The sequence below is a fragment of the Dipodomys ordii genome, unplaced genomic scaffold (assembly GCF_000151885.1).
Source record: "Dipodomys ordii isolate 6190 unplaced genomic scaffold, Dord_2.0 Scaffold1, whole genome shotgun sequence".
Classification (NCBI taxonomy): domain Eukaryota; kingdom Metazoa; phylum Chordata; class Mammalia; order Rodentia; family Heteromyidae; genus Dipodomys; species Dipodomys ordii.
This window is the reverse complement of record NW_012267217.1, coordinates 41,711,771-41,724,139: the sequence shown is the minus strand read 5'-3', so window position 1 is coordinate 41,724,139 and position 12,369 is coordinate 41,711,771. Positions and strand designations below refer to the sequence as shown.

The 12,369-nt window shown below is 37.6% G+C and overlaps 1 protein-coding gene across 1 annotated transcript in view; it reads right to left on the bottom strand.

Annotated features, from left to right (window-relative positions):
- Positions 1 to 12,369, bottom strand: part of Pard3b (par-3 family cell polarity regulator beta) — an 853,966-nt gene that overhangs the window by 161,868 nt on the left and 679,729 nt on the right. Inside the window, exon 20 of the mRNA XM_013016080.1 lies at positions 7,383 to 7,685. Coding sequence (XP_012871534.1) covers positions 7,383 to 7,685 — 303 coding nt within the window. The remainder of the gene's footprint in view (positions 1 to 7,382; positions 7,686 to 12,369) is intronic.

The following is a 12,369-nucleotide window of genomic DNA, read 5'->3' as shown; positions in this document are numbered from 1 at the left end:
AAATTAAGACTTTTGAAGGAGTAGAAGGTTAACAGATTTGAATCAAAGTTCTAGAAAGACCAATCTATAGTTTTAAGTCTTTCTCAATTTGGAAGCATTTGCAATTTCATGACTTTTATAATATATCCTATATGTACTTCTATCCTAATGGAATACAGTATAGTATGGTTATTTGTTCATGAGACAGTTTCAAATATTAGACAGAATTTCTTGAGGGTTAAGGTTGTTTCTTAAGTTTTTTTTTGTATTGGCTGTGGAATACAACAGGTGCTCAATAAAAATTTCCTCCAGGCACTGTTGAATGCATACTAGAAAACCTATGCCATTCAGCTAAACTATTGAAGAGCTGTGTGTACTTTACCTTTTATTTTAACACCTGCCATACTAAGTATTAAGTCAGACACTAAAAAAAAAAACCCTAGTTCTACATTGTACCATGAAAAGTCTTTTTTTTCCATCACAAAGTCTCAATGAACACATTATTTGTGGATACCTGGAAAAGTTAAAGGGTTACCTCTAAAATTCCCCAAGAGCAAGAAAAATCACTTTTTTTGGTCAGGATTAACAGATTGAAAATAAAGAGAGTCTCACAAATGTGATACTTATATTAATTAGGTATTTGACAAAATATTCCACAACATTCATGATGAACTAGAACATGTAGACTAGGTACTCATAGAATAAATTAATAACTAATGAGGATCTCAAAGATTGCTGATTAATGGAGGTCTCAAGTAATGAGCTGCAGGGATTGCACTTGACATTGATCAATGATCTTATCAATGACATAGATGAGTCCACAGAGATTAAATATGAGAATGGTATAACCTAGGAATGAAAGGTAATATATTGGAGACAAAAAATCAATACTTTAAAATATCTTTATTGGCTACTACAACAATGAGATAAACCTAAAAAGTAATTTGGATTTTGCTTTTTTTTTTTTTTTTGGTACCAGGGCCTGTATGCTATCCTTGAGCTATTTTGCTTAAAGCTAGTGGCCTACCACTTGAGCCATGGCTCCACTTCTAGCTTTTTTTGTTAGTTAAATGGAACACAAGAGTCTCAGGGACTTTTTCTGCCTGGGTTTGCTTCGAACGGTGATTCTCAGATCTCAGCCTCCTAATTAGCCAGGATTACAGGTGTGAGCCATTGATGCCCAGTATATTTTGCTTTCTAAATAAATTCTCATTGTGTAAGTTAGGCTAGCCTCAAACTCAGGATATTCCTGTCTCAGCCTCTTGAATGCTGAAACTACAGGTATATACCACTCTTCTTGGCTTGAAACCTAATAGCTAAATGTTTAAGTTGGATACAGAAAGCATTCTACATTAAAAATATCATTCTGCCAATACAAGATTAATTATAATGTATGGGACTGGTAGAGCTAGCTTGGTTGCTCAAATGAAAAAAAAAAACCAGAATTTTTACTTAAAGAGTAAAATATAAAGAAATAATGACAATTGATGTATCAGTTAATGCCATATTAGCAAGTCAATGCTCCCAATGTCATCTGGGAAAATCTAAAATGAGGCACCTGGTGGCCAGGTTTAGCACAGCAATCATAAACTCACTAGACCTGGGGTATCAGAAAATGGCCACTGAGCAGGCTACTGCTGTGGACTATAAGAAGGGATTTATAAATGGGGAGCTCATATGGAAGGAAGGGCTATGCTTCGAGTGTGAGCCTGGCACAATCTGGGGTTTGGAAAATGCTTGTTAATGAAGGTGGGCAGAGAGATCACTTCAAAAATCTGAAAGTCTGTTAATATGACTTATATTCTGTGTCCAGGTAGGGTGATTGAGGATGGATGGAGATGCTATACAGAGACAGCATTTGGATGGATTTCTGTAACAATTAGAGTTACCTAAAAGTGAAAAAGGATGCTTCCTGAACTCTTGTCACCGGAAGATTGCCCAAATCACCCATATAGTGTCTTGTGGGAGATTTGGGCAGAACATGCCTGTGGCAAGTGGTGTGGCCATTGATACGATACCATTAACCATTCATCAATTCATTCCGAAACTGTGTTTAGAGTAACACTACTCTTGGAACTTTGAGACAGAGGTGAGCAGAGTCAGGAAGGCACCTACCTACCTCAATGGAGCTAGAAGTTGAGACCAAGGATCTCCAACTGGGCTGTATGTATATACACCATTTAAGGTTAAAAAAAAAGAATTAGAACCTCTTCTGATGATTTCATTTTTAAAAATTGTATGTTTAAAATAATTATTTTCTGTATTAGGTTAATGCTTCTATACCACATATATCTTATTAAAGTAAACAGGAGTCTATTATTGAAGAGCAAATACACATATTTTGTGATATTGCTACCCCAATTTTTTTTGGGGTCCAGTCGTGGGCCTGAACTCTGGGCCTGGGCTCTGTTCCTCAGCTCTTCAGCTCAAGGCTAGCACTCTACCACTTGAGCCACAGTGCCACTTCCGGCTTTTTTCTTTTTGCTTATGTGGTGCTGAGGAATCGAATCCAGGGCCTCAGGCATGCAAGGCAAGCGCTCTTCCACTGAGCCACCTTCCCAGCCCTCCCCCCCCAATTTTTTTAAACCAAGTATGTAATCACATTTGGCAACTGCTCAGTCAAGAATATCCAGTAATCAGCCTGGCATGGTGGTGTACTCCTAGGACTTTGGAGGCTGACGCAATAAGATTTTGAGTTCTAGATTAGCCAGTGCTAGGTAGGGTGACCTTGCCTCAAAAAACAAAACAAACTAACAAAAAAAAACCCTCTATTACAAAGTGAATGCAAAACTAGAATTGCATCAGATGCCCAAACGTCCCCATTTGAGACAATCCTGGTCTCATCCGAACATATAGTATGAGTGTCCGGCTGCCATGGGCATCCTGTACACGCCAGGGTGGCAGTAGCTCTCAGGCTCCACAGGAGGGCAAGATTTAACCCTGGCTATGTTCAAATCCCAGAAGGACCAGTGTTACACAAATGCAGTCATCTGTCTCTGTCATGGTGGCAAGGATTTTTTTTTTTTAAAGCACAATCACACTTACAGCTGAATCCTTTATAAGCCCAAACCAAGGTATATGGTATTTTTCCCCCTCCTTTAGGGGGGTTGGAAATTCAGTTCTAAGTTGAGAAGCAAGGTGGGAAGACACCAAAGTTGCCTCTAATGAGATGGGACTGTGGGCCACACAGGAAAGACACAGTTCTTTGTCTATCTGGAAATAGATAGACAAATAGGAGATAGCCCCAATACAAAAATATAAAACTGAGTTTAACTATCAAAGTATTATAAGGCCCCTATCAAGGATGCTTGATTTTATAGGAAAGAGGTGAGGAGGATGTGCCATTGGCCCTGTGAGATTCCATGCTCAGCCCGGAGTGAGCCCTATCTCCAATGCAGCCTGGTTTCACCTCTCCTGCCGTGAGTGTTGATATTATGAGATTGCTCTGGAAGCTCTCTGCATTTTCTTCTTGCTCTGACATACTTCTACAGACAGTACCTGAAAGCTGCAATCTTTTCCATCCTACAACTCTGCTTCCTCTTTACCATTGAGCTCCCTCTCTAAGTTCTTGTCTCCTTATTGTCTTCTCCTTGCAAGTCTCCCTCTGCCTCTTCTGAGGCACTGACCTCATTCTCTTTAGTTAACTGGTGACATCTTAGTGACCAAATCTCAAACTCTCCTTGTAGTTCTCTTGACCTCTGTGGAACATTCTGAAACACTTGCTAAGTATCTTTCCTTTAGTTGTAAGCTAAGGGTTTTGGCTTCTCTCTTTCCTCTTGTCTCTAGAGCCACTTTCTTGCTTCAGGTCTTTGTCATCTCTTACAACTGCAATCATCTCACAGCCAGTTTCACAGGCTGGCCATCTTCCTCTTCAACTGCCATCAGCTAGAAGGACTGTTTTCCTAAATGAAAATCTTTCAGCATATTTTTCAGTTATGACATTTTAATAGGCCCTACTATCCTCAGGATTCAGAAATACATCAATACCTACATAATAATACTCATTCTCCTGGAGCCTATTATCCAGGCTTGATTTCAGAACACTTCCAGACACACACACTTCCAGATAGCTACTATGAATCAAGAAATCACGAAGTACGAACGTAAGATGCAACCCACTCTTTCACAAGCTGATTCCAACTTGCAATGCAACCTCATTTCCATCACCTTTGTTCCCATCCACACTGTGTTCTGGATGCTTTGGAGCTTCCCTAATGTGTAAGTTCTTTCCAGCACTTGGGCATTGTACATGCAGTACAAAGTACTGTGAGGAAAACAATTATCCTACTCTATCTGGTCATGCTTATGAATTGATCCAAAGTCAGTTCCAGCATTTTGGAGGCCTTTCCTGACTAGTTCAGGCACTTTAGGACAGAACAGCTTCCTTTTCTTTTTCCTACATTATGTTCAAATTACCCATTTCTGTATCTCCTCTGGATTGAGACCATGCTGTGATCATCACTGCATCTTCTCTAGAGCTTTCTATATTATTTAGACCACAGTAGGTGCCAAACAAAAATGCTGACTGAATGTAAATGATAGTGCCCTTTCATTGTAATTCAAGGAAGGTTTAGAACTCCAGTGTCTGCTTACAGATGCTGTCAGGGACAATGCCAAAGGAACTCTTCTTTGACTCTCTGAGCTCAGAATTTCATTGATGAAGGACAGGTAGTAGTAATAGTAACCACACTGCTGCTAATAGCTAGCCATTATCTGTGTCTTGGCACAGAGTAAGCTTGCATGAAGACTTCAAGAAAAAGGAGCAAATCAGTCTTTAAATATGATTAAAGATAAGAACAGAATAATTCTGGTTATAATGTCACCCTTGGATTGGCTTTCCAAAAATATGACAATAGTCTGAAACTACTGAAAGTAGTGTCAGATCATTTATTAAATACAAAGGTGGTCAGAGCCAAAAGTGAGACACTATCATCCACATAGACGTTTGGACTGGGCAGTAAAGTTTATTGGGTCTGTAATTGAGATTAACCTAAGAAAATTCTTTCCTGGCCAAATCTGCATAGCTGAAAATTCATTTAGGAAAACATGCCCTGTATAATGTCTAGTACAGTAAGGGTATGAAATGTCCCTTGTAGACTCAAGCATGGAAGACTTGATACTTGATCAAGCAGCAGAACTTAGAGGTAGGAACACTGAGACATGATTGCGTTCTGAGAGCTCTCCCTTTATCAAGGCATTCATCTGTTGAGTTCATAGCTTAGGTGATAGGACTTTTGAGTTCACAGGACTATGGAGTCTAGTTGGAGCAAAAATGTCATTGGGAACATGACTTCGAAGGGTATATTATCCCCCCTGGCCTTTGTTCCATCCCTCAACTTCCTGGCTGTCATGAAGTATGTTGCACTGCTCACCACATGCTATTGCCATGATGTTCTGCCCAAAAATTACAAAACCAAAACCGCCAAGCCCACAGGCCCAAAGAAATCTTGCCTCTCTTTTTTAAAGGGAATTATTAACATTTCATTTAGCTAGCAACAGATAACTTAAGAATTAATTAGATGGAGCCAACAGAGAGGGATAGAAAATGACCAAATCCTGACATTATTCTCCTTCTTTTAAATTGTTCATCTCAGGTAATTTGGCACAGTGCTAGAAAGTTGACCAACCTAATGTCATTAATATAAATGTAAGATTTGGGGGGTGAAAATAAGCTTTAGATGATAAAATTGGGGGGGAAGCAGGATGAGTTTCGGTTGCTTTGTGGTTCTCTTAGAGACTTGACTATGCATGCTGGTATAGTTAACATATAAGAAGACTGTGATAAAGCAATCTATTCCTGTAGTGTAATTCCTCATGTATACTTGACTGGAAAACTTATTCTTACAGAATTTAACCTATTTATTTCCATGAAGTTAGTATTTGGTCATGCTGGCTCAGTATCAGGAGATGCTTACCAAGACACAGTCTTTCCTAACTGAGGTTCAGCAGTAGACATATGCAAAGAGGAGTATAGAGACCTCTCTTACTTAGGAAAAGGAAGATTGATCACACTTTAGGCCAGAATAGACTAGAAGAGTATGCTATTATTATTTGCATGACAAAAATCCAACCCTATATAAAGGCTAGGGGGAAAAAGGCCAATCTTAATCAATCCCTGAATTAGTAGTTTAGATATTATGGTTATATCACATAGTCATAGGAATTTATATTTTTGTTTTGTTCCTAAGAAAAACTTGACCATCTTTCTTTAATATTATCAACCTGGAAGCTTGACAGTAAGGATTAAAAATTGCTCCTTCCTTCCCACTTGGTTATTGGAAAGGCTCTGAAAGGTAATCAGTCTTGTGAAGCTACACTTTACAGTCTGCATAAAAATGCCATGATTTCCCTTCCTCTCCCCAACCTAATTGAAAGTGCATAATATCACCCAGCTGGGGAAATGTAAACGGTAAACATATGCAATATATCATGCTACCACGCAAACACTGGCTACTAATGGGGACTGGGTAGTTGTCAGAACCCTACGAAATCTGGAAAATGACTCTTTTCTCCATTTAGAATGAGAGTTCTTTGTACTTTTCTTCCTCCCTCCTCCCTCCAGACTTCAAGCTGCAATCAGATTAGAGTAAGGTCAGTCAGCATTACACTCTGCATGTATAATTCCAAGGGTCACCTAACAATGCTTATTGACTAAAACTCTTTTAGATCACCCTTTCAAGAGAGACGGCATTCATTTTCCTTCTGGCAGGAGGTGGGGCTACAATCACCTGTTCCCTACCTGCTTCAATTGTACTGACAGATGGTCCTATTATTTTTCTCCTTAGCTGCTAAACCTAAAGATACCAGGCTTTGTCATCTCCTATGTTTCTCTACTCCATCAAACTCCTATTGCTAAGATTATCTTCTTTTCTACCTCTGGTCATCTGTGAATTTCCATAGAGTATCACATTCTCCTTGAGTAAAATAATATCAGTCTTATCGTTGAATGTCCCTTGTACTTCCACAGCTATTTATAATTTCACTTCAGTGATACCCACTTGGAAATCATCATTTTTTGCTTCTCTGATTCTTTACCTCCAATTACCATGGCGTCTTCTTGTAAAAGCCTTTTACAATAGAGCTCTTAGGAAAAAGGACAATATTCTTTCCAAGTTTTTATTATTACTTCTCTGTTACCATATTCTTGCAAAAATTGCTCCCTGTTGTACCATGAACTTAACTACTACCAATTCATTCATATCACCTTCTAATGCACTATCATTTTAATTTTGATGGTTACTATCTCATACGTAGGTCAAAGTGGAGCACTTGTTTAGGGCACCAAGTCATTTCAGCTTAAATATATCAAAGGATATACTTTTTAAAAATCTCTTTCAGCAGTGGAGACAATTTGAAATGTACTGAATTAAAACTGCATTCATCTTTCACTAAGTTACATTTACCTGTCAGCTGGAGTAGGTGGATGATATGGCTTGTTGACTTTGGCATAGAGCCCCTCTAAGTGGTCTCTCTCTGGAGACAGTGCACGGCCATCACGAGTGTAACCGAGTGGCCCAGTCCATGGGGGAGATGGAGATCTAAAGACATTTGCTGATGCGCATGGTTCCCGAAAGTGGTTCACTCTGGCATAATTGGGGTCCATTTCATCATCATCCATGTCGTGCACTGATCCAGTTGCTCCCGCAGCGTAATCAACAAGAACTCTTGCTTGCTTTTCCCTCAGCTCCTGATGTTTTGCTCCAATCCTGGAAAAAAAAGTGGAAGTAGCAGAAATGCACGTGAGTTTCATAGGCTACCACAATGTAATACTCTCATGAATGTGATAACTCTTGCTAGACACTTAGCTGTCACTTTTCTGTTGACTCAAGACCACACCATGCACAAATGTCAGCAGCATAAGAAGATTAATTTTATATCTCTGACCTTTATTTGTCACAGGATCTTTGCTTTGATAGCAATGCTGTAGGTATTTTGACACGTTGCTCACTGATGACTGAGCTGATATCAGTCTATCCCGATAAATGAGAAGTATTTATAGAACCAGTGCATGTCTAGTATAACACTATGGAAGACTTTCTTAGGGCTGCACGTTAAAGAGCTCATCAGAATCTTAATCTTTTGATTTTTTTAAAAAAAATCTTTAAGTAGTTGTACAAAGGATTTGCATTTAACAAAGCAGTTTATGAATACAATATATCTTGACAGAGTCTTACATTTTTTGTCATGACTTTCTATTTAATGTCCTAGAGTTCTAGTGTATTCTTCTAAAGAAAGGAGCTTGCAAAATTGATTTAAATATGAAAAAGAAATACAGAAACTGTCAGGCCACTAAAAGCAGTGGCATCAAGGGTAATTTATAAGAGACTCTGAGTTTTTTGGTTACACAAATGGGGATCATTGTGTCTCATTATATAGGGGCTAGGGACAGAGTAAAATAATGAAGAAATTAATAGGCTTCAGACAGAGATGAATTGGTGCATATAAGTGAATTAAACACCATTACTGGCAGAACTCCACAGTGCTAAAGCCTTAAGTGATATTACAAAATGCTACTGCTAATCAGTGCTACTGAGTAAACTGCTCGGGATGGAACAGAAAAACATTTGACATTGAATCTGGAAAGTGTTAGATCTGTTCTTTTCAATTCCCAGTCATGTGATAGAATGGCAAGTATGGCATCTTATTGGATGATGATGATGTGGATGGTGTTAGAAGCCATTTGGCACTAATTAGGAAGGGGTCTAATCTCTGTTCTGGGGAAAATGAAGCACAGAGTATATGGGATAAAAAAGCTGGTGCTGGCTCATGTGCTTAAAAGAAAGATTGTCAAGAAAGAACAGGGATGAAGCTGAAGTCCTGGACTCAGAGAAGATGAGAGGCTCAGAGAAGATCTATGTATGCCCAGAGACACCCAGGGAAGGCCTGAATGAGTTACAAGACAAAAACTAAAACTCCTTAGCATCTTCTTTTCCTCTTCAAACTAAAACAGTTGTTCTTGTACATGGCAGATAGTTTCACTTTACAAAACATCAAACTGTGTGACAAAACCTTTAGAAGCCATGATCTTTCAAAGTAGTTTTTTTTCTTTTTTGACAGGACAGTGTTTTTATTTGTTTATTTATTTGAGTAGGAAGGAGGAGAAATCAGGTAGGGGAGAGAAAAAGCAATGAAACAAAACTGAATATGAAGGGCATGGGATAAAAAAACGGTATCTATCCTCAAGTCACAGCAGATGAAAATCAATGCCAGTATGTATCCATTACACGTCTTTTGACTAGGCCAAACCATGTACTCTATACCAAAGTAATTAGAAGAATTTATATTTTTGTATAAAGCAGCATGCACCTCCAAGGGATTCTGAATTAAGTGGAAAGAAGATTGCACAGCAGGGCACCCATTAAGGGGCCTTGCCTGTCCACTTTTGATGCATACCAATCCCAAATTCATGATGTTTGGCTTTGAATAATTTCTGGTGAAGAAGATAATAACCTGCTCTATTCTGCAACCAAACAATCTTTGTAGGGATGGTACAGACTTGATTACTAGAGAATGCTTGCTGCACTAAGATGGTAGGATGGATTATTTCCATTGCAAATAGAGCCAAGGACATCAATAAAGTTAGGGGGTAGGATTATGTGTGGCCCTCATAAGTGGGATACCTTCAAGAGGGAAAAGAGACATTCAAAACTTGAGTTTCTGAAATCATAGCCATAGAATAGGGGGATTGGTGTTCCTTATTTCCTCCTTTCTCCTACTCAGAGTTTTTCTCATTAATTAAGCTTGCTGAGTGTGTTAGATAATTGCAGATGAAAACTATACGGTCTATGCAAAGCAATGTTTTATCTTGTATTTTTCCTTTCTAAAACAAAACCACCTTCTTCCTCGATCCTCTCTGCACCATTGACTGCTGCAGTAACTAATTTCATATTAATCACTCAGTAGGTGAAATAGTAATTTCTCTGAACCATCATTATTATGCCATATATCAGGGTCTCTCCATGTGGGGGAGGACAAGACAATCTCTGAAAAAGGGGTATGTGCAGGCAGAGAAAACTCTCAAGAGAGTGCCAAAGAAAAAGATTTTATTTTTGTAGCTCTGACTGCCCCCACTTACAAATCAGTGTGAGAATTCTAATTGTTTCTAGTCATTTCTAGTTGGAGGTATCTTTATCACTGGGAACTCAGCCTGTTAAAATTTCTATCCTTTCAAAACACCCCTTGATAAAATGCCCTTTTTCATTTCATGGCACAACTGGGTCCCCCATTCTTCTGAACACATTATCTTTGAATTATTAAATCTCCCCCTTCTCTCTTTTTTCCCCTTTGAACATATTGTTGTTTGTTTTTTCCTTAACACCATTGTATTCTTTTACTTCTATTTTGTTGGCCACAGTGTAGTGTTCAGGCTTTTTATATTGTCTAGATGTGCACTGTTCAATAAGGTGACTGTTGGCTATTTGTAACTCTGTACATTTAAATTGGAATCAAGTAAAATTTTCACTATCAGTTTCACAAAGCATACTGCAAGTACTCAATGGAGATACGTTCAGTGACCAGTGACCAGTGAACTGGACACTGCAGATGTAGATGAATTCCTTCACAGCAGAAAGTTCTATTAACTGTGTTAGTCTAGATTGCTCTAAGAGTTTTTGGTATATCTCTTCATCCTAATTTAATCTATACCATGAGAATAGTATAGAATAATCCTCTTTAAAGAATATTTCCCTCTCTAATGATAAAAGTATACTAACTCAGTTTCTCTCTCTGAAATACTATGTGAAAACTGAGGAAACTATAAAGAAAATTCATTTAAATGGAATTAGAAAATGGCCACAATGATATTAGACTTAACCCAAAAAGGGGAGTATGCCAAGAGCTGATAAATGTTTATATCTCTAGACAGGAATACATTTTTCTAAAGTAAGGGAGCAGAGTCTTAAGGAACACAGATGGCAGATTGTACTTAGAGAAAATCTAGGGCCCTAGAGTATCTAAAATCAAGGGTTCATGAGGATTGGAATGAAGGAGTGGCAGGGCTAGAAGAAATTTATTATGCTGTCTGAACAGTCCCTGTCCTGGGAAAACATGTTAAGTAAAATGGGAAGAAAGAAGTAGTAACCTCTGTTGTTTCTGAAAGGCAGAAGAGCAGAGATAAACTGGAATTTGTCAAAAGAGAACCAATTATCTAGGAGCAGGCTGCCTTCTCAACAGAATAAACTGCTTCCCTAAACAGAGACCAGAGAACTTGAACTCCCAAACTTGCTAGGAAAATGATTTTGAGAAAATATATCAAACTGAACCTAGTGATGAACTTAGATCACTATGTACATATCATCTAATAGTGTATTTTGGCATGTTCCTTTATTTAAATTTCAAATACTGCAGGATGTAAATGTCAATTTAATGGTGAGCCAAACATTTCAAAATTAAATGTAATGAAAGAAAATAAGAGTTTATTTAGATAACAAATATAAATATTATTTTAAAAAGTAGAAAAGAAGTCATCTAAAATTCAAGCAAATTCATACTGACTTCAAACAGGGATAAAGACAAAAGAAAAGCATTCAAAAAATTAAGGAACTATTAATTCTTATTGACTCATTGTGAAAAACTATTTAATAAGAAAAACCAACCAATCCACAATTGAGTCAAAATGAACAATTCAATCTGGTTGTTCTGGCTGCAACTCCTTTTTTCCCCAAATTTATGTGTTGAAGCTAATCCAGCTTTGGGAAGTGATCCTGTACTTTCCAGCTGAAACTGCTGATCTTTATAAATTGTCCATTTTTAAGTATCATAGCAAAAAATCAAATTAAGATACTTTAGCTTTAGAATTATGTCTCTGGTAGTGTGCAATATATTTATGTACATACAAATATAAGGCTACATATTTGCAAGAACCATAGTTATTAAAATGTAAATATTATACACTATTCAGATATGAATAATATCACTAATGATAATAAGAAGTCAATAAGGAGATGCACTGCCAAACATCTCTTTTGCCTTCCAACCTGAATTTTCACAACTCCATTGTCAACTTGTTATCAGTTCATTGTACATTGAACTTGTGCTTGGTACTTTCAGATAAAATGATCTTACAAAGACGTCATTAGTCAGGCTCTCAACTCTCAATTTTCTCTAGCATAAGGACTAGACTGGTTAAAAACCACATTAACTTTGACAATTTGTCTCCTCTTCAACTTATACATCTAGTAAATTCTCTATTAATTTGAAATATTATATAGTTAATTCCCTACTCACCTGAAATATTATAGAGTTATGTAGTTCTCAATCCATGAATTTATTTTGTTTGAATTTCCATATCTCTGCTCTATTTTATAGTAAAAGTTTAACAAATGAAAAAGGTAACAATGGAATTTGCCTCATACCAGATTTTGAGTATTGGCATATTTGTATTACATGAAC